Source organism: Naegleria lovaniensis (assembly GCF_003324165.1).
Source record: "Naegleria lovaniensis strain ATCC 30569 chromosome Unknown tig036, whole genome shotgun sequence".
NCBI lineage: Eukaryota > Heterolobosea > Eutetramitea > Acrasida > Naegleriidae > Naegleria > Naegleria lovaniensis.
The window spans coordinates 339,859-365,700 of NW_025407856.1; the positions used below are offsets into that span (position 1 = coordinate 339,859).

The window sequence follows — 25,842 nt, forward strand, 5'->3', positions numbered from 1 at the left end:
AAGATTAAGCTCGCCAAGAAGCAAAAGCAAAACAGACCAATTCCATATTGGATCCGTTTCAGAACTGGTAACACCATCAGATACAACGCCAAGAGAAGACACTGGAGAAGAACCAAGTTGAACTTGTAAACAGTGATATTCTTTTCTCTCTTTTTAAACACAATAAATTAAATATTCCATAAATTTGAGTGTTCATTCCTTTTCGGAAATTGGATAATGAATAACTGTCAACCATGACCAATTCTTTTCATCATGATGATAGTTTGTCTCTGCAATTATGATTCATTGGCATTCGATTCCGACTCTAATCGCACTTTAGAAAACAATCTTGTCAACACATCATCACAAAAGAACTTCGCTTTGACAACTCGCAAAAAATGGGTCTCGTGCAAGCAGTTCTGTTCTTCTTTGTCAAACAATTCACTTATTCGCTGACAGGAGGCCTCTACTATGAACATGCTGCATATTTGTTCATTAACGTGATACATATTCTCTTTTATACATTCTTTATATTGTTTCCTTTATTTTTCATATTGGTAAGTTGTTTTGATGCGTTACAATGATAATGTTGTTACACAAGACATCATCATCATTGACACGATCCATGATAACATGACGTGTGTATGGCCTTCAAAACTAACTGTGTGTTTCTTTGAAATGAATGGAACATCTTTTGAATCAACACATCTCAACAATGAATGGCCATGAATTCCATTCTCAACATGATCCTCTCGACTTGTTGATCTCATTGCTCGATCTCGGAATACACATGTCATGACATTTCAAAAAACTATTTTCCTCTCATTCTTACCAGGTTTTTGGATTTGGAAATATATTTGCCGAGATCATTTACTCATGTTGCATATTACTGTTTTTTGGAGTCATCAAGATCTTCAATGTGTATTTTCATGAATACTTTGATTCACATTCAAAACAAGAGAAAATTACGGCAAAAACAACAACAACAGCACCAACGACCTCTACTGTAAACAATATTCATTCCAATGACAACAATAACAACCCAACAACCACAGACCCTCCTCGGAATGATGACCATCTCAATAATCATGCAAATACAATTACCATTGAGGAAGTAGAAGAAAAGCCTATATCCTATGAAAACAAGAATTCAACGACCAATGGACCTACTACCACAGCGATAGCCTCATCTAGTGAAGAACAACAACAACAACAGCCTCAAACAGAGGATATTCAGAACATTTCCATCAGCATTGTGGACTCTCAAGAGAATAATACTCTCTCATCATCCAACAATAACTCCACAACGCGAGAACAACAACAACAAAATTCATCCTCTCCTCAAGTCGTAGTCGGAATTGTTCCACAATTAGATGGACCTTCCGATGATCATGAGGATGAATCTTCTTCGAGTAAATCATCATCTTCCTCGTCTGGAACTAACATTCCAGTTCATGTTCATCACACCACTACCACCACAACAACAAGAGCGGCACATGAAACCACTGTGTCTGGCGAGACAGAAACACTACCCACAAATAATGGCAGTAGTAATAGTCATTCTCAACAGGATCAAGAGCCATCTTCTTCTTCGGGACATGAGGCTAATGCTTCACCTAAAATTCCAGAAATGAGAACATTTGTATTCGAATTTGTGGATGAATTTGGAGATATTCAATCGTATGAAATGTCTGTCACATTGGAAGAGTATGAACGATTAATGAGAGAAAAGAAAAAGAATTCGAGAGCTACTTCACCTACTTCGACTCCTGTGGCAAATACTGCTGAAAATGGAGAAGGTGCATCCAGAACTTCAATCACACCTCCACAACATTTATCAAGAATACCTGCTGCTACCGCTTCTTCTTCACAACAAAAAGATACTAGCTCAGATTACAAAATTTCTATCTTTGGAAAGTCCTATCATGTATTTTTCGACAGAAGAACATTGGAATACCTGTTTGATAGAGATCACAATCCACGAGTGGAGGTTTTAGCAGTTCCTTTAATTGCTTTTGGTGTGGCTTGGATGGGCCTTCGATTGACTGCATTATTAGACAGAAATTGGGCCAGTATTGTTTTTATGATTTTAGCAATTGCTCAATCTCACTTTTCTTTGATTAAGAGTCCAAAACCTGAGGCCAATTCTCCATTCCATTTCTCACGAGGAAGTAATTACACTCGATCGTTTTATGTCTTGTTTTTTGGAACTATTGCCCTGATTTGTCATGCCATTTCGAGAGTTTCAGACCCATTGTAAGTAGTTTGTTTTTGTTGGAATTTTTCATGAAACGTGTGGCTTATGGGTGATGACGAACCATTTCGAAACTTTTTCATGCTATGAAAAATATGAATTTTGATGAAATTCATATGAACGGCATTTCACAACAACAGTGTGGTGATCTATGGTCTCAATATTAATTTTGGATTAATTTTTCTCTCCGTCAAGGATATTGCAACATTTATCATCATGTGTTTCCCAATTATTTTCCTATTTGGTGTTTTACCTCAACCCATGTCATTTATATTTGTTTTTTGTGAACAAATTCACATGCACATGTTTGGAGGAAGTGGATCCATCTCTCTATACGGTCTCCTATTTCAATTATTTTCCTCTCTTGTGACAGTTGGCATTCTTATTGGTGTTGGATACACCAGTGCTCTCAATTTGACATGGACATCTGATTACTACTCTGCATTTTACAGTGGTGTTCTCGTGTCAGGTTGTTACATTTTGAGCAGAATGCCATCAAATCATCGATTCTATACCTCAATTTTTGAAGACGTGTTCGCTCTATATTGGGATAATTATATTCCTTCAAAGATTCGCAAGCAACAAAAAACAAAGGATGAAATTAGAGAACGAAAAAATAAGGAATTGGAGTTGAACATTTCAAATGTGAATCCAATTTTAAGAATTGTCAAAGATTTGGCAATTGCAGTAGTCTTGTTTATTGTAGCATTCGTCCCACAACTGTGGGATGCATTCCAAAGAGGAAATCCCTACCTCTTATATGTGTTGACAGCTTTGAATGTCTTTATTGGAATTTTATGTTATTATATCTATCCTCATCTCTCAAAGCATCATCCATTCACAATCTTTAGATATCCTCTCCTTTCAAAGAATCAACCCTCCGTCAAGTTTTTAGGAAAACAGAAATGGATTTGGTACGAACTTGTATTTTACATTCTACAGTGGACAGAACATGTGTTCTATGTGGTGATTATTCTTTCAAGCATTTCTTCGACTGTTTTCCATTTACAAACCAAGTGTCATGCTGGAGTAGCACTGACCATTGCCTCCATTTGTGCTGTGAAATTAATGAGATGTACATTCTCAGATCCTACCCGGTTGACCTCAGCTTTATTTTTCAGTGTGATTATTTCACACGTGGATGCTTTTAATATTTCTGAAGGTTTATTGGTTGACTTTTTCGTTTTCACATACATAATGCCTAAAATGGCCGAAATTGGACGCAAGTTACAATTTATTTGCATTTACAGCACTCCACTTTCATGGTCCTCTGGTCTTTATATTATCATGCAACCATTAGGAATTCCATTTTCTCAATTTTTCTTTGTGCAACTCATCTATTCAGTCATTTCCAATGCACCCATGTATCCTCTCATTGGAGGTGCTTTATGGTTTTTAGGATACAGTAGAGCTGCAAAATTCTTTGAAAAAGATTATCGAACGAGTCGAAAAGATGTCACCAATCAAACCTTAGGACAAACATTGGAAGGTGGAGGACTCGATCAACACACAGTTGATAATTTGAACTCAATTTTCTATGAGCATTTAGTGAACGCATTAAGAGAGAGATTCCCTGAAATTATCAGAAAAGGTCAAGTTGGACCAATTCAACAAGGAGACATTTTTATATTTATCAATGACAACTTGACAGCAATTGTTCACATTATTGAGGTTGGAAATGGTGTCTTCTCTTTCCAAATTCGTGGTCTTGAATTTAAAGGAACAATTTGTCAAGAAGAAGAACAACGTAATTTATTGAGTCGAATTAACAGAGATGAAGAGGCCATGTTTGATGCATGGTGTGAAGATGGATGTTCTCCCTATGCACCAAAATTAGAACTTCTTTCCATTAAGGATATTATCACGCTGAGATGGCACAGTTGGGAAGTGGTTCAAACTGGAATCAAACTCAAAACATACAACATGTTGGAAAATAAGGTTGATAACTTGATGAGCTCCAATGATGAAAGAAAAGCAGTTGTTACACTCTATGTACGATCGGTGCTGTATTATGTCATTCAATCAGATCAATTGGATCGTTGGATTCAAGCCGATCATTCATTTTGTCCACATATTGACAAGATTGGAAACCAGAAAAAGATGGATTTTGATCCATTATTTACCTCCAAATTCGATATTGATTTTGATGCGTCTGGAATGGGTGGAGTTTCCTACACGAAATTTATTGAAAAACACCATGACTTTATGAATTATTTCATTGAGGATCGAAAGAAATCTCGAAATGGCTTGAACTACAATGAAGAACAAGTAGAACGAATTCGAAAACTTTGTTTCTTGGCAAGTTTGACAGCACGAAGAGCTCTCGCATCTCATGATGGAACGACTTCAGCACACAGTCTTCGAACATTTATTCAAAAAGTTCACACTCTCTTTGTTGGAGATTATAGAATTACCAGTACGAATGATGAATGGGTATTTAATGATATTAGCATTTTAGATCATTGTATCAAACCTGCCATTTGTATGGCTCTTCGTCTCTATCAAGCAAGATTTGCTGCAGAAGAAGTCGATGCTCCTGAAGTGTTTTGTAATCTCATTAAGGACGATTATAAGGATTTAGTAATTGCTCATGAAGGAGATCCAAAGTGGAGAGAAAGTATTATGGCCGATCAATCGGAATTGTTCTCTCTGAGAAAGAAGGTGCTGGATAAGGGAGCGATTGATTACTTTATTTTAATGTTGGAAATGAGAGAAATTGAGTTTAGTATTGTCAAGTTGAACAAGGAAGGTGTGAGAGGTTTATGGGCCTCTCAGCAACATGAATTGGTGTATTTGGGAGTGGAACAACCTGAGAGAGCTTCTATTCAAAACATGTCACACACTTTGAGAAATATTTGTAACTCGAGCATGGACATTCCAATTGGTTATCCTGTCATGGTGAGTTCAGTGACAACTGCTTATTGGTAGTGGTTTGTGTTCACTTTCTGTTGCGACATTCGAGAATGAAGCAGACTTGAATAACCAACACGAAAACTTGTTCTGTTAAAAACACCTTTTTATTCACTCAAAATAACCTTAAAATTATAATAAATAATTAAGCGTTAGAAAAGACTACCACAGTCTCTACTAACCATGGTATCATCAGACCACAATACATTTCAACTCGTACACTCACAATAATTTTAAATTCTTTGTTTTTTCACACATAGAGCTCTTTAGTTAGACAATCTATTCAAGGCACGATACACCCAATATTCGACCAATGTTGTTGCCACTTGTGGAATGGTCAACAAGGCAGACTTGGCCAACACTGAAACGTACGAATCTTTCTTTGGCTTACTTCGTAACAGAAATTGTTTGGCACAAATTTCCACAGGTAAACACAACAAACGTCCAATCAACATGCCCACACTTTCAATCAAGACTCCTCTTGCTCTTGCATCTGAACAATCTGTGTTCACCACTCCTTCATCACTCACATTACGGAGTGTGTCCGTATTGGAGAGCATGCTAGTCACTTTGACTCCAATGGCATGAACCAAGAAGGATTGTAGAACATGCAATGCAAATCCTTGCCAATACAAGGTATTCTCTGCGTCCTTATTTTCAGGTTGAATGGTGTTGAGAGTACGACCACGACGAACGGCCAATCTTGACTCCTGATCCAACAATATATAATACAGAGGGAATGTTGAGGCAGATACAACGGCATGTTCCAATGGTTTGTATTGAGAGAAGGGAACCCACTTTTGTTTGTTGAGTAAGGCTGTAACGGCAATATGACCCAATTGATATAAAGTAAGCTTAATCAGGAGTGGTTTCTCAAAGTATTGCAAGAGACGAGCTTGGCAAGTAGGAGAATTGGAGGCTTCTTCATCCTCACGTTCTGGAGTATCACTGATCGCAATCAAAGTCTTTTGAACACTGAAAGGAGCATACAAGGCAATACGAGAGAGAGCCAAAGCAATGGTTCCGATAGCAGCATGTTTGAGGAATTTGGGAAGGCTATCTGTCTTTCCGTAGGTACATTTGGTTGTTGTACTGGTTTTGGTGGTTCCCGAAGTGGTAGCTGTGGTTGTTGTGGAGGGATGATCAGTACCTGCATCAATGGTACGAGTGGTGATGGTTGTAGTTTTGGTTTGGATCATGTTGTCGTTGATGATGGTCGTTTTTTGAAAGGATGTTGTTGTTGTTGCAAGGCTACTTGTATGAATGAATGAGAAGAAGAAGTGTTAGTCAGGATGTGTACACCACAAACAAGGTTGTTCAATTATTATGATTATTATTATTGCTATGGACAATGAAACAAGATGATGAAATTCAAACCAAGTTTGATCGGATCAAATTCTAAAGATAAATAATCGTGTGTTGTGAATTAAGCTGCAACAAATGGAGAATTTTTTGATTGAAAAGTGTTCATGTCCACACAGCCAGTGAGGATGATGGCCAGCACTTATTGAACTACAAAGAGAGAAAGAAACCAAATCTGTACATTGTGTTTTTATATTATCTCGTAATTTTACAATGAGTCGTCATAGTGCGTGACAGGTTGTCATAGTGCGTGACAGGTTGTCACAGTAAGGTGATCAGCAATTAAGAACAGTGTCGAAATAATAATTTTTTGGTTTATTTATTTAATAGTGTCAGCACAATTCGGAAATGATGGACTTATTGTTCATTTCCCCATTCTCCAGCAACAGCACCTGCTTCATATTCCTCAGCTTCCTCAGCACCTTCAGTAGCAACAACAGCTTGTACCTTGGATTCTTGGGTTTCCTTTTGTTCCTTTTCTTCCTTCTTTTCATCCAAATCTCTGTGCAAGAACAAGTCTGGCTTAACGTCCCAAACCTTCTTTCTGGAGACAACACCCTTTAATCTCAAAATTTCTCTAGCCAACATCCAGAACATCAAAGCAATGCTGTTCTTACCCTTGTTGTTAACAGGGATAGCAACATCCACAAACTTGAGTGGAGAATCAGTATCAGCGAAAGCAATGACTGGAATGTTAGCCATTGAAGCTTCCTTGATGGCTTGATGATCAGCTCTTGGGTCAGAGACAATCAACACTCTTGGTTCCATGAAGTTAGATTGGACTTGATTGGTGAATGTACCTGGAGTGAATTTACCAGCAATGTAGTTGGCACCAGTGTAGTGAGCAAACTTGAGGACAGCTCTATGACCGAATTGCTTGGTGGAGATGGCACAGATATCCTTTGGATTTTCAATAGTAACAAGGATACGAGCAGCCAAGAGCAACTTTTCCCAAGTCTTAGCAACGTTGATGATGTGGACACCATCCTTTTGGCTTCTGGTGTGGACATACTTTTGCATATCAGTTTCCATATTCTTGGTACCCTTGTGGCATTCACAAGCCAAGAACATTTGAATGTCGTTTGGAGTTGGGTCCAACACTGTGGATTTTGCGTTACTGGTCAAGCTCATTCTGTGAGGATCTATGTTGTGATTATGATAGGAAGAGTGAATTTGAAAAGAAATAATAGCAAGAGTCAATACGATCAGAGAGAGAATCGATAACGTACTTTTGGCGTATTTTTTTCAAACGATTTTTTCAAAAATTTTTACTCAACCAAAGCTTATCGTTTACAATGAATGTTTGAAAAAAACAAATGCTCGAAAGATCAGCTTCTTTCAATTTCGGAACCACAACATGCTCTCACTTTTGTCTGATGATGGAAATATCCAACACTATTGGAGAAGATAATGAGAGCAAACAGAATCTTTGTATACATTTCCCGAAAGTAATTGCAACTTTTTAGGGATTGTGTTGAAATGTCGAAGATTGGCAACCCAACACTCGAATATGTGATATCAATCCCAAATGATGATGACCATGATCATGAAAGGGACTATTTCCAAACTACATCGTTTATATCAAATTACCTTTTTTTGTCCTATTAACTAAAGGGAAAATATTAATTCCAATTTCCATTCAGCCTATTTGGTGCCTTTCTTGTTCAACCCAAACCATGATATTCTTTTATTCCTTATTCCTTTTAGAAATATTGAACAAAGTTGTATCACACAAACATAGGCTTAAATTAATGCATTGAGTGATATTTCATGCGACATCCTTATAATTTACATGGAAAATGTACAAAAAAGATGCATAGCACACAAGGAAATTATTTAAAATTACTTCCATGAATCACTTTATAGGTAATCCTCATGGAGAGACAATGTTTCATCGTATTCCCAAACATATCTTAAATACAGCTTTATCATTGAATCAATAACATCCATTGTATTGGAAAAGACCTCACAAGCCAAGTTCAACCCAAACATCGATATTCCCCTGATTCGACGTTAACGCGGTTCATGTGCAGACGAACATTCAAGTGGATATCAAGACTCTTCATACTCTCTCGCTCATACACACATGTATCATCAACCAACTGCGCAAGACGAGCACACTTTCACAACAACAGCAACCTTTTCCAAACACAACAAAAACACCAAAAGATCGTTCAGCATGATTCAACCCATGTCTTCACAATTACCTCAAACGAAAGGCAGTGATAGTAGCGGCGGTTATATCATTCCTGTTGTTGCGCAACAACCACCTTCTTCTTCATCGTCATTGCTCGCACAACCATCCTCTCCTTCAGGCAACGCAACTTCCTCAATTCAAACGAGCCAACAACTACCACCCAATTACATGAGCATAATGACCACGAGCGACACGAACGTTACCAATTCATCATCGACATTTCCCAATGATTCATCACCAAAAGATACTACGACATCGAGCGGTAGTACGAATACCTTTCAGCCCAATGCTTATACTCGATCATACTCAACGAGATCGTCGTCATCACCACTTTCAAATGCTGGCCCATCGAAGGATCAATCTATGGGAACGAGTGTTCCAATCAAAACAACAACTAGTATGAGTAATGAATCTAACACAAGTACCTCACCAAATACGAATGGCAGTTTAACAACCAGTTCTTCGGTTTCGTCGCCACCCTCAGGCTCTGATGCTAGCTTAAGACCTTCCCTTACTTTTGTGAATGGATCGAATGATTATCAGGCTGAATTCACTTGCCATCCCGATTTCAGATTGAATACCAAGACAAAGAACCCACCAAATACCAAGTTCAACGTTTCGATTAAGGATGTTCTCTTTGTCACTGGTGTGGATTTGGGAGATTGTGAAATGTTTCTGAGATTGGACAATGGCTCGGCCCATGGTCAACCCGTGTGTAGTTGCTTTTTCAAGCCTCTCACTCCATACATTGATTCATCAACGAATAAGGAGAAGAAAAAGAGACTGTATCAAGCAAAGATTGACATCCCTCCCTCTCTCAATACAAAGAAGGGTAGTAGCTCATCTAGGGTTGGTTTTATTGAAATTTATGACTCGAATAACAAGTTAGTGGCAGTGAGTGACAAGTTTTGGATTCGATCTCGATCTAGGGACCAAATGCTTAAGGATGAGACCACGAAAAAGAGAGCACGATCCAACCAACAAGCATTCAGAAAGAATATGGCAGCCATGCATCATCATGCTCATTCTTCCAATGGTTCTGGCTCTGCGACATTTACTTCAAGCACTCCTTCTTCGATGGAGCCATCACTTAAAAAGATCAAACCAACTCCAATTTCTCGCTCAATCATGTCTCCACTTGTGTCATCACCTCAACCTCCACAGAATGTCATCTCTCCTAACAGTGCATCTCACTCTCGACAATCAAGCTTGGCCTTCTCAAGTCCTCAACCTCAAAGATTTACAACGAGTATTCAGAACCCTCACACTGCTTCCAGTTTTGATGTGATGGGAAGCCCTGGTCGCACCCAGGCATCCTCCTCCATGGAGAGTCCACAACTTGTACTTCCAAGTAGTAGCAACCTTAAACCAGAGAGTCATACACTTCCTCCACTCAGAGAAATATTTTCTCCTCAAATGACTAACGGAGCGTCGTCATCATCGTCGAGTATGGAGTATTCTGCACCGTCAACGACGCCAAAGCAAGGAGGAGGTGGTGTAAGGACCACTACAAGTCCAAATGGAACTAGTTTGGTAACTACTCAGCATCCCATCCGGAGTATTCATCAACAACAAACAAGTGGATTTGCTACAAAGCCACAACACTACCCTAGACATCCACAACAAGGAGAAACGTCGACCAACTTGTTGTATCCTGTAAATCATTCATCTCCCATACAAGATTCGACATCAATGACAAGTCCAGAAAATTTGTTAAGGACTTTGGAGGATTCGCTCCGTCAACAACAAGATCAAATCCAAGAATTAATGAGATTAACTTCTAGTAACGCACAAGCCATAAGCCGAATGCAAGAAAAGTTACAAGAAATCATGTTGAACCTATCTTCAGCACCCAACAGCAATCCGTAAGCATTTCCGCATGGGAATCCTTCCACCGGAGTAAAAACTCCGTATGGAAAAAATTGTCAGAGTATTTATTGTTCACAAACGAAATGCATTCTGTGAAATTCCAACCACAAAAAAACAAACCACTTGGCTCTAGTATCCTCAGTATTCAATAACTCTCTCTCGAGTGTCCACATCTGTACATAATCAACCTTTTCACAATTAAAGAACTTGGTTTTTTCTAGTCATGCTGCTGACAGCTCCAGCCTACAGAATGTCAAATGTCATTCTAGCACTCACGATCGTATTCTATTCCACATTACTTGTTCATGCTGACATGAACTCTCCCATCATCTCTCCCAATGAATATCCAAGCTCAGTTCGAACTCCCCAATACAAACTCTTCTGGAAATTTCACACTCAAACTCCTGGTGTCATTCAATCCACAGATGTGATTGAATTTGCCATTCAAGCTCAAACACGTGGATGGCTCGCTCTCGGTCTCGATTTCCAAGACGGAATTGGTATGAAACAAGCAGATTGTTTCATTGGTTTCTTCGATCAGGAAAACTCTCAACCCATGATTTACGATTTTTGGCTTCCTGGAAAATCCATTCCCAAAAACGATTCCTTATTCGGAGGTGTCGATAACATTTTGCAACGAGCAGGAAGTCTCAACTCTCAAGGAGTCACTACTTTAAAATTCACTCGACTCATTGATACTGGAGATGTTCATTCGGATCATGTTGTGAAAAACAAAACCATTGCCATTAGTTGGGCGTTCAATGTTCACACTCAAGACATTACACAGAAACATACCTATCATGGAGATTTTGAGGTGAATTTAGTGACACATGTGGGTGAATTGAATTTATATCCTGAACCAGTGTTGCAATTTCATTTGATTGCTACTGGAAGTGTGGCTTTGGTCATGATTTGTTTTGGTTTATCGTATTCCATCTTTTCCATGAAAGAAAAGAATTTTTTTATTGATTTGGTTTTCCATAAGAGGTTATTGAAATTAATCAGAAATCGATGGTTAGGCTCCATGTTCAATTCAATTTTGGATTTGACATTGGGTGAGGTGTTTTTAGTTTTGTGTCATTTGTGTTTGGCCACGACATGGTTTTTATATGGTTACTTTAATGCAACTTCTTCACAAGTAGCAAAAGGATTGGCCTACGCTTTGATTTTCAGTTTAGCAACAACTTTATTACCTATAACTCGTTATTCTGTTTTTATTCATGTGTTTGGAATTTCATTTGAACGAGCTGTGAAATTCCATAAATGGCAAGCACGATTGAGTTTCTTATTGGCCACCAGTCATGGTATTTTGATGGTTGTTTCGAGAGCCAATGATAATAATTTATTGGATTTAGTGAGTGTGGACTCTCCTGATTTTGTTCTCTTTGGACCCATTGCTTGGTTCTCTTTATTGATTTTAATCATCTTCTCGTTTCAAACGATTCGAAGAAAATTATGGGAATTATTCAAGGCAGTACATTACATCTTTGTTCCAACTCTATTAGTGATGATTTCCTTGCATGCCAATGGATGGACTCGAACGTTACCAATTTTATCCATTTCCTTGTTCTTGCTCGTTGTGGATCATGCATTGAGAATGGTGTTAGGTTATTTGGTTCCTGCTCGAATTGCTCGTTTGGAATACAATGAAGAAACTCAAGTAACGACGTGTGTGTTTGAAAAGCCACAGTTTGCATTTTGGTCTTTGGATCGAGAGAGTTTGGGAATGGGTAAATTTGTCTATGTCTATATACCAAGAGTGAATGCATTCCAAGCCCATCCATTCACTGTGAGTAGTTTTACAAAATTGGATTCGACAGTGGAATTCACATGTCATGTGAAAAATTTGGGACATGGATGGACACAATCATTGGCCAAAGTCGCTCAAGAAAAGTATCACTCCTCTGGTGAATTGATGGCTCGTGTCGAAGGTCCGTACGGTAAACTCTCCGTGCATTTACCTTCGTACTCAACAGTCATACTCGTTGCAGGAGGTATTGGAATTACACCCATTCATGCTATTTATTCGGAATTGATGGCCAATAAGGGAACCAATCAGAATGTGTATTTGGTGTGGACCATGCAAAACAATGCCTTGTTACAACATTTTCCAGCGCTCTTGAATCAGAAAGAAAATGTGAAGCAGAGTTTCTATTTTACAAGACAGGAACAATTTAATGCAGCTGCTGTCAATGGTCAAACAGATGCGAGAATGCACTTTGGAGAGAGACCAAACTTTGAAAAGATTTTGGAAAATAGTGTCTTGTCGAGTGTGGATTCATTTAGTGACAAGTATGCGGCTGTGGTTGTGTGTGGACCTCATGAAATGATTGTCGATGTGAATAATGGAGCTAGAAATGCCTCAAAATCCACTGGTGTGAAGTTTCACATCCACAAAGAAGTGTTCGAGCTCTAAAAATTCATGTAGTTCTAATGATAAATATTTCAAATTGCTATTGAAAAGTGGATGTCGAATCAATCAGACATGAATTTATCTTCCAAAATACATGTAATAATATCCAAGCAATAAAAATCAGCAATTCTATAAATGTAATTCAATTTGGTTTTCTTATTCATCCAGGGATCAATTCTCGACGGTGGTGTCAAATATAAAAGGTCTACCAAATTAATCAAATCATTTTCATTCAGTGTGACTGGATTTTGGAGTTCAATGCAATTTTGTCCTCTTTCTTTAAAATCTGCAGAAAGCATTCTCTCAAAGAACTTGGATGTCATGAGAGCAATGGCAGAGTCGAGAGTGATACTTTTCATTCTGTCCTTCTCTTGATCGTGTATGATGAGAGTTAAATCTCCTGTTCTTTGTGAAGCATCTAAATCTTTACGTAGAGTGCGAAGAAAACTTAACAACGTTGTTATGGGGTCAGCCAAATAGAGTCGATAGGAGTGATTGGTCGAGGACGTATGGTTGATATTTTTCAAGGAATTAATATTTGAGGGACCGTTTGATGAAAGCGTGGTTTGAGGTGAACCATGTTTAACTTGCTTGAACTGCTCAAGTTTTGTCAAGATGGTTTTTGGAAGTTCTGAACAATCGTTGATTGGAACTTTCATACCGTTTCGTTTCAGGAATGACAGGCATATCATTTCTACTCTACCTAAATGTTGACAAGATTTGAGAATATTCACTACATTCTTTTCATTGACGAGCCCAGTCTCTAATCTTCGTATTAGATATGAATCAAGAGTGGATCCCAAAGCTGGGAATTTGATAGTCTTTTCTAACAGTTCGATAATTTCATTCACATCACGAAATTCAATGTCCAAGCCATGTAAATAATCAACGATGTCAGACAGTTGCGATTCATCAAACGGAGTTTCAAGGATCATGGATTTGTCATAACTAATGTTACCAAACTCTTCTCCAAATAACCTCATGGCTATTATTCGGCTTATTTGAACGCTTTGCCTACGGTCTATTGATGTCACAGTGACGAATGGAATTGGAAATGAAGTGTCAGAAATTTTAGAAACATAATTTTTCAAGAAGTCACAATTTGTAATTTTGTACTCTAGTTTTGTGACGTTTGGCAGATGAGGCTTTTCACCACAAGGATTGTATCCACCAATCGAATATACTCTATTGTAATTGTCACAATAAACCAGGCATGAGTCAAATGGTATCGACAATGCCAATCCATCTGATACCTTGTACCAGCTGTTGCTGTAAATGTCAATAATTATCATTTCATCAATATAATGTCTTCGATCAAAATGATCATTAATTAGACCGTTACATATCACAAAATATCGATCATCTACTAGTGTACTAGATTTGTTATAAGACATGATAAATTGTCGATGATCGTCGTAGGTAAGATATGCATTTAGAGTGTTGTCGTGACCATCTTTCTCAAAGTGATTTCTTCTCAATAAGCAAGGAGCTTTGTACAAGGTCCATTCCTTTCTTTTAAATGAATAGACGTAAAGATTGTTGGAAAGTGGACCAAAAGGCTTCTCTCTTGTTTTTCCTCCATAAATTAAGAGTTCATCTCTGGACTCACAATATTCTGAACAATGATAGGCAACCTTTGTGAAGAGCGTGGATGTGTCATGTTCATCAAAATCCTCTTCATCGCTGTCATTCGAATGATACTTGTTGGTGCTTTTTGTGATTCTACCACCTCGTTTAACAATGTTCGAGTAATCCTCAGAGAGATAGCGCCATGTATTGCTTTCCAAATTGATTTCAATAATTTCGTTAGAATATTGGTCCGTGTTATATTCATATCCAGCAACAATGTACAAAAAATCACCTCTAACAAATGCTGAATGACCCTCTCGCTTTGGAAGTTTTTCTTGTTTTGAATTATTTCGTATTGGTGTCAAAACATTCCATTGTTGCTTGTCAACATCAAATTCATATAAATTATTAGAAGTGACCACGGAGTTTGTTCTTCCTCCAAATACATAGATTTTTCTTCTCTTTTTGCAAACACACACTGAGTGGTAAAAACATGGATTAACATACATGGGAATTGCTCTTTGTGGAGTATGCATGGTATTGTGACCATTTGAAGACTGCGTCAAGTCGTTTGAGTTTTCAATATTAGCATTAGGTGGATTCAAATTGCTGCTACTTGAGGAAGCAGGATTTGAATTTTCATCGACATGTGGTGTCGATATTAGGGTTGACAGTCGTTTCCATTTTTCACTTTCAACATCATATTCTAGAAAACAGTTTGAGTTCAATTCCTTTCTGGTGCTTCCTCCAAAAGCATAAATTCGAGAGTTTAAATACACTGCTTTGTGTAGATGAATGCCAAGCGGCAGCGATTGAGGAGGTATAATGTTGTTTCCGCACCAATCTGATGAAGAGGATAAATTTTGCTCATTGCATGAAGAGGGTCCACCAGTTCGTGGATTTGCAGGTGTAAATTTAAAATCTGCCTTAATTTGTTGTTGGGGCGTGCTGTTCATGAGAAGGGTGTGAATACTTGGAACGACTTTGATCTCACATAAGTGATGGCGAGAATTAGGTTGTGGCTGATGACAGTGACTGTCTCCTACGCTCACACTCTCATCACAACATTGACAACGCGAAAAGCAACATTCCTGTTCTAAATCCAAATTAAAAACTTTGTACTTGCTTTGCGATAGCGATGATGCAGGTTCATGTTGTTGTTGTTCTGAAACTTCTATCCATTTTCCGACACATTCTGAGTGTTGCAGAAGCTTCCTTTCTACGCTAGGCAGAATTCCCATTTTTTCATTGGTTGTTGTGTTAGGAATGGATGATATGCAAAGACTAGTTGAAGCAAAGTATTTAAATTTGTATTATTTCCAGTGGTGTTGAGATCTTTAGGCTGTTTAATGGGATCAGATAGAATTATTTTGTTGAATTACTATTTATCAAAATTTCCATTATTGGTAGATTTAAATGGCATCCATTCTGCAACAAGAAAATATTTGAAAATTCCTGATGGATGCTCTCTAGAGAGAAACCATTTAATTCCGAATAAAATCCGACCAATTAATATTAGCAATCATATTTTCTCGGCAATGGTACGATCATGTGTAGTTCAGGAATTCATGATTTAATCTTTCGGCTCATTTTTTTCTTTTCGAAAGACTTTGAGAAATTAAGAGTGACAAAAAGCGCGGGAAAAATTTGCAGGCCAAATACTTCGAAGTATTTATGAAAATGGGTCAAATACATTTCTTCCTAATGTTTTGCTTGCAAACCTTTCTTCATGCATGGCGTCACGTTATTATCATTCTAAAACCTTGAAATTGGAAGTCGCCACAAAAGGGCTACCTTCCAAATCGCATTCATCAAAAAAAAATTTTGATTCTCGCTGTTGGAAGCACTCACGAGAGAAGGATTTCGGAAATTGTGTTTAAATATTGTTATTACTGAGAGAAATAGAGAAATATGGGAAACAGCCCAGTTGTACAGCCATCAGTATCACCAATACCAACAACAACAAATGGGAATGGATATAACAATGGAGGCAATGCATTAACGAATAATAATTCTGTAGGTGGACGAGTCTCTCCGATACTCACTTCATCACAGCAGCAACAACAACAGCAAGTACAACTCTATTGCGATTTCATTCCCGGTGATGAGGTCAAGGTGAAAAGGTTGCAATATACGATGGCATTCCCTTCGGGTACATCACCCCTCCAACAACCATCAAGCATTCTGGTCTCGGGATCGACGAATTCATCCGTACCCTACAATTTGAACTCAAATCAACAAGCCTATACAAACAACGTTGGAGGTTCTTCTCAACCAAATAATGTTAGCAATTATAACTATGGAAATAATACGAGTTATTACAACGATAATAACAACTATGGAACAGCAATCACGAATCATGTAAATAGTGTAACAACAACAAGTAATAAGAAAGTTCTTCCTCCTATGCAAGAGCAGCACATGTATCCATCATTTACGGAGAATGAACTACATAGTCCTCCTCCCATTCTTCCACCCAATTCCTTTCATCCACCATTGCACACACATTATTCATCCACACCGTCTTACAATAGTGGCAGTAACGTTAATAATTATAATCCATCATCAACAACAACTAACAATAATTCTCGGAACACATTGAATCAATCAGTTCAGCACCAACATGGAGCAGCCAAAAATCCATCGTTAAAAATTGCAACCCCCAACAAGACCAAAATAGTGGATGATTTTGTGTTGATTGATCCTGCAAGTCCTCTTGTGCCACCTCCAACTACCGGTTCTGTAATTCCAACAACTAGTCCTTATTTTGTACAGCAATCTCAACAACAACAGGCTTCAAACAATGCTTCCTCAGTAGTTCTAACCAATCAACCACCTCAATATCATTATCCTTATAACTCCAATTATTCGTTATTGAACCCGTCCTCAATAAGATATGACATAACGGTGAATCCTGTACAGGCATCAAATACTCATGGCGTACATTGGAATTCTTTATATCAACAGCAGCAACCATTGCCAGAAAATAATAGTAGTGTTGGGGTATTACTTACAAATACCTCAACAAGTCAAGTGAAGGGTGGATATTTAGGTCAACCAGGACGAACACCAGTCACCGGGCAAGAACATCCTCAATTTGTAATGCCTCCACCACCAGTTCCTATTAATGACCTAAATAGCTATCAAAAACACTCGTTTCCAACCTCACAATATCCATACAGTCAAATGGCTTTCTTTTATCCATATTTATATGACGACCATTTCTATAATTCAGTTCATATTGTTAAATCAGTGAAAGTTAGACTTGTACCTGCAAATGATCAACAACAATTGTTACAGCCTCCCTCAACAAATTACGGTGTTGGCAAACAGTCGAATAACATGTATACCTCACAAAACTCATCAAAATTAACGGTACCATCGAATCCTAATGTAGCTACGACAAGTCCTCAATTAATATCAATTGTAGAAATTACTCTCGAGGATGATCCCTATCAGTTAGTTTTCTCAATCAATGATTTAGAACAAATACCAAACGAAAAACATCATCAAAGAAGAATTGAATATAGAATCATTGAGAGATATGTGTCGTTGTGTAGACAAACACAATCCTATGTTCCCACATCATCCTCTACGACCCCATATCCTGTCATTGACCCAGTTCCATACATTTTAGATCTTTACACAGAGCACATTAAAAAAGGAATTGCATTGGTACGACTGGACTTGGTTTCTCTTGGCCTTGGAGATGAAGATGTTAAATGTATTGCATGGACATTATTACCGCCATGGTCAGTTGGATCATCAGTCCGAAGATTGAATCTAAGTGGAAACAAGATCACTTCGAAAGGTGCCCAATACATTTCGAATGCATTTATGAACTCGGCACCTCAGCTGCAAACCAAGAAAATGTCGAATAGCGCCTTTGCTGTCAAAGAACTAGATTTAAGTTTCAATAAGGATATTGGATTCATTGGTGCTCAATTTTTAGCAGGCATGCTAATACGTAACACATCACTTACATACATTAATCTTGCACAAACAGGTATCACGCCCCAGGGATGTGACTTGATTATTAATGCTCTCATTCAAAACAATGAAAGTTCCATCATCAAATTGGATCTAAGACATGACATGGTGGGAGAAGAGCAAATTAAGAAAATGTGTAAACTTGTAGAAATTCGCAAGTCGTTATGCTTTTTGGAATTTTATCCTTACAAAGAAATGATAGAAGGAAGCATCAATGAGGGAACAAATGAGGAAGGTTGGCTCTCTTACGACGGATGGGTCAAGCATGCAATGCTCAGAGAACTACTTGAAAAGAATGTGGAATATATGAAAAATCATCCCAGCAAGTTACAAAAGAAGGCTGCAATGAGCATCAATAAGACGCCGTCCGCTTCACCATCTACAATAGACAATAATTTGGATACTCTCAATTCAATGCTTAATTCAATATTTTCAACAATATCAGGTACAAGTGGTACGAGTTCAACCTCCAGCAAAGAGAAGGAGCTGACAAACGATACAGAATTATCATTTGACAACGATATTTTCAGTTTGAGTATGAGCTCATCTTTGAAAACGGAGAATGTGGTAAATTATCTCAAGTTGAGTGGGGAGGACAGTGTTGACTCAACACCTCCAACATCGTACTATGATGATTCCTCGATTATAACATGTGCCATTTGTTATGAAGACAAAAAACCAACAGATGGAACTGTATTTTTCATGGAAGAGTGTGAACACAAATTTTGCAGTGCATGTATTTTTGAGTACGTTAAGGACAAAATTGAGAAGGGAGAAGTAGACAGTATTCAATGTCCAGAATGCAACAGAAATTTATCTGTGATGGAAGTCAAGCAAATTTTGAATCAAGGAAAGCTGAACAAAATTTCACAAGATCATGACGCCTCCTCTCACACCGAAGACGACGATTTGTTTGCCAAGTACGAAGAATTTTCTCTCAAGAGAGCATTGGGAGGAATGAAGGATTTACTGTGGTGCCCTAATCCTAAATGTGGAAACGCAATTATTGTTGAAGCAACACCATCACTCGGAATGGCATCGCCCATGTCTCCAAAGATGTTATCTCACAAAGCTTTACCATTGCAAGAGATACCAACTGGAGGTGAGCCATCATCTGTGTCAACTGCTAGTAATAGCAATGCTTCTCAAGCACAATCTTCTCAAACTGGTGGAGGAAGCGAACTATTAAGCCCAATACCAAGCTTTAGAAAACGAATGCCATCTGTTAAAGTACATTGCTCTCATTGTGGTTGGGACTTCTGCTCCAAATGCGTGCAAAAGTATCATCCTGGGCTGACTTGTGAGGAAAATGATGCAAGAAACAAATCTAAACAAGACGAACAATTCAAAGAATGGATGAAAGACCAAGGCGCTAAAGTATGCCCTACCTGTGGAGCCGTAATTCAAAAAACACGAGGCTGTAATTCCATGCAATGTAGTCAATGCAACACCAAATTTTGTTACTATTGCGGAAAAGCTTTTGATAGCTCTGAACGAGAACACTACAAAAATTGTTACAAGTGGAGTCTATTTGGATTCAATTTATAATTTATTAATAGGAACAATGGTCTCAACAGAGACAACAATACCTTATTCATCATTTGAAAAACAGTAAAGTTAAAGATTATCGTTAAAATTGACAGATTTCATTTTCAATTTGAAGAGTGAACTTGGAAAGAATCGTTCATAAATTCAATTTCTGGAAAGATCCTCAAATTTTGAAAAAAAACAAATTCATGACAGGATCGTCTTCCAGCAACAAAAAACAACATTCTACAAATAAGAAGAAGCAAAAAGCGACACCAATTGCTTCTGCATCTATCAACGAAAATAACATTTTAGATTTATCTTCTGTGAAACGATATGTTCCGAAATCCATTCCAACCTCTCTTTCCGAAAGTACGCTGAAAACTCCAAAATCAGTGTTGTGTATCATTCCTCCCGAAGAGGTTTGGGAGCCCATTCAAGCTATTAGAAATAAGTATGCAAACGGTAGGTCCATTGAATTGTATTTGAAATATTGAACATACAATTGGAATTTCGTAATTGAACATGTATTTTGAATAATTTCTCAATGACAGTTGAACGATGGCCTCAACCTCACATCTGTATCCTTTATCCATTCATTCCAAAAGAATTTTATGACGAAGGACTCGACATTCTGAGGCCAATTCTCTCAAAAATCAAATCATTTCAAATCACCCTGTCTCAATTCCATTACTTTGACACGATTCAACATTTAACAGACGACGGGTTGGGAACCATCCATTTAGAACCAGATCAATACGCAATTGAACAATTAAGAGAATTACAACAAGCAGTCATGAAACCATTTCCTTATTGCAATGCATTGGTGAGAAAAGGTCGTTTTAATCCTCATTTAAGTGTAGGAGTTTTTGAAAGTGGCAAATTGAAAGATTTTATGAAAGATTTTCAAGATAGTTGGAAGAGTGTGAGTTTTATGGTGAAGGAAATTTGTATCATGAATCGAGGAGAAGATAATGTTTCACCTTTTGAAATTATTCATCGAATTCCATTAGCAGAATAAATGCAAGTCCAACAAGTTGAGATCTTTCTTTGAATTCTTTATGAGCTTTTAAACCTGTGGAGAGAAACAGTTTATGGGGTGTGAAAGTCGTTGAGAGCAGCTTCATAAACAGTTCACAATGAAACAGTCGCACTCTGTCCAAATAAGGATGAATTTCAAAAAGCAAAAAATGCAGCACAGCAAACTCTCTCATCGGAGAGAGGACGAAACCAGTGAGGACAAACCAACGCATGTCCAACCACAGCAACAGCAACAGCAACAGCAACAACAGTTACAAATATCACGGTGGCAACCAATGGAGAGGATGAGTGATGATGAAGGCTCTGATCGGATGAACGATAATCAGAGTTATCAACCGACAACAAGTTTATATCATCAACTAGTGGTCTCGGATCAACAACAATTATTGGCTTCATCATCAACAAGTAATGTATTATTAACACCAAATCAGACTGGATTCTACAATAATATTATTCGACGAGAGAATCGATTGAAAATGCACAAGAGAAAAGCCACAAGTGGTGTAAAGTTTGAAGACTGGGATCCCGATGTGAGAGAGAAGAAAGTCAAGAAGTTTGTTCAGGCTTGTTCGGATGGTAATTTTGTGCAAATGTACAAGCTTTTTAGAGAAGGAGTCGACATTAATGCAAAAGATAGATACGATGAATCAGGATTGTACAATGCTGCCAATGAAGGGCATTACAGTATTGTAAAGTTTTTAGTGAAACATGGAGCAAGTATTGATACTGCCAACAGTGGAGTAAGTGTTTGATGTATGGTTCAGTATTCGATCTTGACCATATTTAATAGAGTGTAAGTTATTGACGCAATTTCGAGAATTGTTCGAAATTTTACTGACATTGTATATCTATAGTTAAAAGTATGTGTTTTCATAATAATTTTCAATCATTGTTATTGATCTATTTTACATAGCAAGTAAGTACTTTCGAAATTAAAAACATATGCTGGAAAATTCACAACCAACAGACTGCTCTTTGGATTGCCTCATATAATGGAAAATTTAAAGTGGTTCGAAGGTTGCTGAAATTAGGAGCAACCAAACAGTTACGATGTTCTCCACTTATTGACAACACCACACCTGAGGAAATTGCAAGAGAACAGGGTTTTGAGGAAATTGCAGCTTACATTAGGAATTTTGATGCTGAGAATTATCACATTTTGAAAAATTGTAAAAAGGTAAGTCATTGCATGGCCATACAATCGCCTCTTCTCACTCAATTATTTTTGAACTTGTTTAGAGATTTAAAACACGTCTAGTGAACCAACAACAATTAGTGTATAGTAGTAACACCTTTGTAGATATCACCATTCAATGCTCAAATGAATATTACGACCCTTGCCAAGATGAAGAATCAGTGTGTACAGAATTGAGTCTTGTGACGAGACCATCCAAGAACAAGAGACCAAAAGCGTCAAATGCGAACTTGGCCTTGGAACCATTTTCTAGCGTTTTATATGTTGCAGACCAGCCTTACTATATTTATACGTGTGAGTGCTGTAAAGCGCCATTTTTCAGCACTCTATCTGAATATGATCATTATCTACTTCACAAAATTGAATATCATAGGGATGCTCTTTGCCATACTCATTCAATGAATACAGCTATCAGTACAAGCAGTTTTCTGTCACAACTTCATGCTTTAACACAACAAGATTCTGATGGCTTAATGGAAGATGATAATCAAGATGCTGAACTGCCTCCTATTGAATGTCCAAATGACTTTGAAGTCGGAAATGGACGATTATTTTTCAGAAGCACAATGGCCTCTGATGTCGATATGGAATCGATTCATGAAGTTGCGTCCTTATTTTTTGAGCCATGCGTATTACCTGTTCCAGTTGATCAACTTTCTGGTGACATGTTTCAAATGTTAAAAAGATTCCATACGCAGGACAGCTCGGTCCTGTTGGAAAGCGATGAGTTTTGCCCAAAGAAAAAAAAGAAATTTGATTCATAGTTGTTGAGCGCTCTGTTGGACATTGTCTTTAAATTTTTGAACAATTTCATTTATCTTGACACATGCCAGATCACACATCTGCTTGAGAATAGAAGAGTTAATATTTACTTATGCAAATTTGTCAAGATGAACAAACTCAAGCTTGGGGAACATGTCAGCAATTGGCTTCTCTAAAGAACTATCACACTTCTCTCCGTACATACATAAATTCTTCAAAGAACGACTATAAACTGGAGAGTTTTGTTCTGGAAGAACATTCGACAAATTCCAATTCTTTGATTCCACAATGAGTGTTTCCAGTCGTTTTGCCTTGGGAAGCTCTTTAAAGAATTTTCCATCCACATTATTGCAGTTACGGATATCAATCACTTCCAACTTTTTACACTTATCGATACATGCAGTAATATCCTCATCTCTAAAGCACAAATCAATATTGTTTCCTTTTTCTGTTCCAGCAGTACAGGCGTAAACCATAACGTTGACAAGATTGGTACACTTTTCAAAAATTCGACTCCACATGTTCATGCTTGGGATGACATTTGTGTCAAGGGTGCAGTACAAGATTTCTAAATGTTGAATGTTGCTTGCGGCTTCGCTGCTTGCCAAAAACTCTGTCAGTGCTTCAATATTCAAATAACATTGATCAAATACAATGGACTTTAACTTGGTACTCTCTTTGAAACATCTTCTGAAGAGAGCCTTGTCACATCGGATACTTCCCAAGTACAAGTGTTCTATTTCTTTGTACATGATTTCTTCTTGTCCATTAACACTCAAACTCAAACTATTGGTCTCTTCCTTTTCTTCAATATAGAGTGCTTTAATGGTTGGAGCAATAATTTGTGAAATTTGCACAAAATCATTCTTTGGAAAACCTCCTTGGATAGTTAACTCTTGGAGAGTGGCAGAACAGTTGGAAATAACCTTGACCAAAGTAGAAGTCATGGCATCTCTGGCAGAAGTAACAGCATCAACTTTAAGAGATCTAATATTTGAACAATGTTTGCTGACAAGTTCAAAAGCTTCGGGTGTGCAAGGGAATCCATCAGTAGAGAAGAAAAGGCCAACATCACGGAATTTATCTCCGAACTTGGCAACAATCATTTCAAACAACATGATCCAGGCTTTTGATGAAATTGAACGTGGTTTCTTCTTTGGATCATCAAAATCATAAAGTTTAAAGTTGTCATCATCCACAAAGCCTTCATTCCAAGGGAATAACTCTACCGAGTTCCAGTACGCTTTTCCATCACTAACGATTTCGTTAAATTTCTTACAGGAAGGATAAACGCTTCTCATTAACGGAACAATACCCAGATAGGAGAAGATAAATTCAAGTACTTCTTCTGGTAGAGAAAGGATGGGAACGTGTTGATTTCTCTCAGCCGATGATGATGTTGATGATGAAACACATGATGATTCGCTTTCAGCCATTTTTTCAAAACGATTATCAAAAATCAAATTTTTGTAATTACAATTTCTTCTGACAAGAAGAACCACCATTGCTTCTTGATGGAACAATCTTTTTATTGATCATAAAAATTGGGATGAATGGAAATACTTTGATGCTTATTAACACTACATGCTGGCACGTAGGGTGCAAAACGGGACTCTCCAAATTCCAACCACTCTGTCAATCTGTGAATCTTTGGTTTGTCTCCATCGAAATGATTTTTTCGTAATAAGGAAAATCGAATCTTTCCTCGAGCATCATCTCCAGAAGTGATCGTCTGCTTCCCAGAGAAATACTTTTCCAATCGACAAGTTGTGTTCAATTTCTTTCGATATTTTTCACGGAATGCTTCTGCTTGTGGATCTGTCACAATTTTCACACGAAAATCAAATTCCACAATAATGGAATCACCTGTTTGGAATTCAGTATATTCGTCAGACTTCATGGTTTGAAGTTTTAGTGTGGCATCTGTTTTATCCGAACATGCACTTCGAATGACTTCTTTTGGACCAAGAATTAATGCACAACCTTTGGATGCACTTTGCCATGCAATGACATCGCCGCTACTTTGTTCTCCAAATGGAAAGAAATCCAGAGACTCAACACCAAGCATTACTTTGAAACCATTGGAAACTTGTTCTGGTTTGTAAGATTCAAGATCAAATCTCCATGAATAGACATGACCTGGAATCAATAATTTTCTTGCTTTCACAGTTACAAAATCTCCATGAGAGGGTTTTTCCAAGACACACAATGTTCGTTCATCACACGTATAAACTGTGGAGTATTTTGTTGAGTTTTGGTAATAGGTGAATTCAGTATCCCACGAATAGCCATGCATTCGAATGATACGTTTGAGAACTTGTAAATAGTTTCGAATGGATTGATGTTCAATATTTGATTCCAAGTTGGTAATATTATTTTGATTATTATGATTTTTGTTATTATTAAATTCATCGTTTTTCAAAAGTAATTTCATTTGATGATCAATAACACTCAATGGTATGTCATTGATCTTGCAAAATACAAGACACAATTTGTGAAACAACACTTCACTATTTATCAATAATTCGTAATAGTGTTTTGAGAGAAGAAACATGTGAATCATGTCTCGGAATGGAATAAATGAAATAATTTCACACAACATTTCTTCGGGAGCTGTTCGAAAGAATGTTGCCAATGCTTCATAGTTTGTATTTGCTTCGATCATCATCTTTTAAAAACACAAAATTTCAATACACTCAATTTTTTTGAGATCGCAAATCTAAAAACAACCAAGTTCACACTTCTCCTGAATAATTGGTGAAGCCATCCTCTTC

The 25,842-nt window shown here is 37.6% G+C and overlaps 11 protein-coding genes across 11 annotated transcripts; 6 read left to right on the forward strand and 5 right to left on the reverse strand.

Annotated features, from left to right (window-relative positions):
* Nucleotides 1-377: 377 nt before the first annotated feature.
* On the forward strand, nucleotides 378-5,161 carry C9374_008493 (uncharacterized protein; the record flags this gene model as incomplete). The annotated part of the gene is made up of 3 exons (XM_044698575.1): nucleotides 378-536; nucleotides 815-2,235; nucleotides 2,374-5,161. The coding sequence occupies 3 exons, from the start codon at nucleotides 378-380 to the stop codon at nucleotides 5,159-5,161; spliced, it is 4,368 nt and encodes a 1,455-aa protein (XP_044545612.1).
* Nucleotides 5,162-5,409: 248 nt separating this feature from the next.
* On the reverse strand, nucleotides 5,410-6,342 carry C9374_008494 (uncharacterized protein; the record flags this gene model as incomplete). Its single annotated transcript, XM_044698576.1, has 1 exon — nucleotides 5,410-6,342. One exon carries the CDS (start codon nucleotides 6,340-6,342, stop codon nucleotides 5,410-5,412), a length of 933 nt encoding a protein of 310 aa, XP_044545613.1.
* A 520-nt stretch (nucleotides 6,343-6,862) lies between these two features.
* On the reverse strand, nucleotides 6,863-7,636 carry C9374_008495 (uncharacterized protein; the record flags this gene model as incomplete). Its single annotated transcript, XM_044698577.1, has 1 exon — nucleotides 6,863-7,636. One exon carries the CDS (start codon nucleotides 7,634-7,636, stop codon nucleotides 6,863-6,865), a length of 774 nt encoding a protein of 257 aa, XP_044545614.1.
* A 1,060-nt stretch (nucleotides 7,637-8,696) lies between these two features.
* C9374_008496 (uncharacterized protein) lies at nucleotides 8,697-10,571 on the forward strand (the record flags this gene model as incomplete). Its single annotated transcript, XM_044698578.1, has 1 exon — nucleotides 8,697-10,571. The coding sequence occupies one exon, from the start codon at nucleotides 8,697-8,699 to the stop codon at nucleotides 10,569-10,571; it is 1,875 nt and encodes a 624-aa protein (XP_044545615.1).
* A 250-nt stretch (nucleotides 10,572-10,821) lies between these two features.
* C9374_008497 (uncharacterized protein) lies at nucleotides 10,822-12,987 on the forward strand (the record flags this gene model as incomplete). Its single annotated transcript, XM_044698579.1, has 1 exon — nucleotides 10,822-12,987. The coding sequence occupies one exon, from the start codon at nucleotides 10,822-10,824 to the stop codon at nucleotides 12,985-12,987; it is 2,166 nt and encodes a 721-aa protein (XP_044545616.1).
* Nucleotides 12,988-13,046: 59 nt separating this feature from the next.
* Nucleotides 13,047-15,794, reverse strand: C9374_008498 (uncharacterized protein; the record flags this gene model as incomplete). Its single annotated transcript, XM_044698580.1, has 1 exon — nucleotides 13,047-15,794. The coding sequence occupies one exon, from the start codon at nucleotides 15,792-15,794 to the stop codon at nucleotides 13,047-13,049; it is 2,748 nt and encodes a 915-aa protein (XP_044545617.1).
* A 670-nt stretch (nucleotides 15,795-16,464) lies between these two features.
* On the forward strand, nucleotides 16,465-20,091 carry C9374_008499 (uncharacterized protein; the record flags this gene model as incomplete). The annotated part of the gene is made up of 1 exon (XM_044698581.1): nucleotides 16,465-20,091. One exon carries the CDS (start codon nucleotides 16,465-16,467, stop codon nucleotides 20,089-20,091), a length of 3,627 nt encoding a protein of 1,208 aa, XP_044545618.1.
* Nucleotides 20,092-20,279: 188 nt separating this feature from the next.
* C9374_008500 (uncharacterized protein) lies at nucleotides 20,280-21,091 on the forward strand (the record flags this gene model as incomplete). The annotated part of the gene is made up of 2 exons (XM_044698584.1): nucleotides 20,280-20,535; nucleotides 20,625-21,091. The coding sequence occupies 2 exons, from the start codon at nucleotides 20,280-20,282 to the stop codon at nucleotides 21,089-21,091; spliced, it is 723 nt and encodes a 240-aa protein (XP_044545619.1).
* Nucleotides 21,092-21,260: 169 nt separating this feature from the next.
* Nucleotides 21,261-23,070, forward strand: C9374_008501 (uncharacterized protein; the record flags this gene model as incomplete). Its single annotated transcript, XM_044698585.1, has 3 exons — nucleotides 21,261-21,851; nucleotides 22,025-22,288; nucleotides 22,351-23,070. The coding sequence occupies 3 exons, from the start codon at nucleotides 21,261-21,263 to the stop codon at nucleotides 23,068-23,070; spliced, it is 1,575 nt and encodes a 524-aa protein (XP_044545620.1).
* Nucleotides 23,071-23,178: 108 nt separating this feature from the next.
* On the reverse strand, nucleotides 23,179-24,504 carry C9374_008502 (uncharacterized protein; the record flags this gene model as incomplete). Its single annotated transcript, XM_044698586.1, has 1 exon — nucleotides 23,179-24,504. One exon carries the CDS (start codon nucleotides 24,502-24,504, stop codon nucleotides 23,179-23,181), a length of 1,326 nt encoding a protein of 441 aa, XP_044545621.1.
* A 92-nt stretch (nucleotides 24,505-24,596) lies between these two features.
* Nucleotides 24,597-25,736, reverse strand: C9374_008503 (uncharacterized protein; the record flags this gene model as incomplete). The annotated part of the gene is made up of 1 exon (XM_044698587.1): nucleotides 24,597-25,736. The coding sequence occupies one exon, from the start codon at nucleotides 25,734-25,736 to the stop codon at nucleotides 24,597-24,599; it is 1,140 nt and encodes a 379-aa protein (XP_044545622.1).
* Nucleotides 25,737-25,842: the final 106 nt, after the last annotated feature.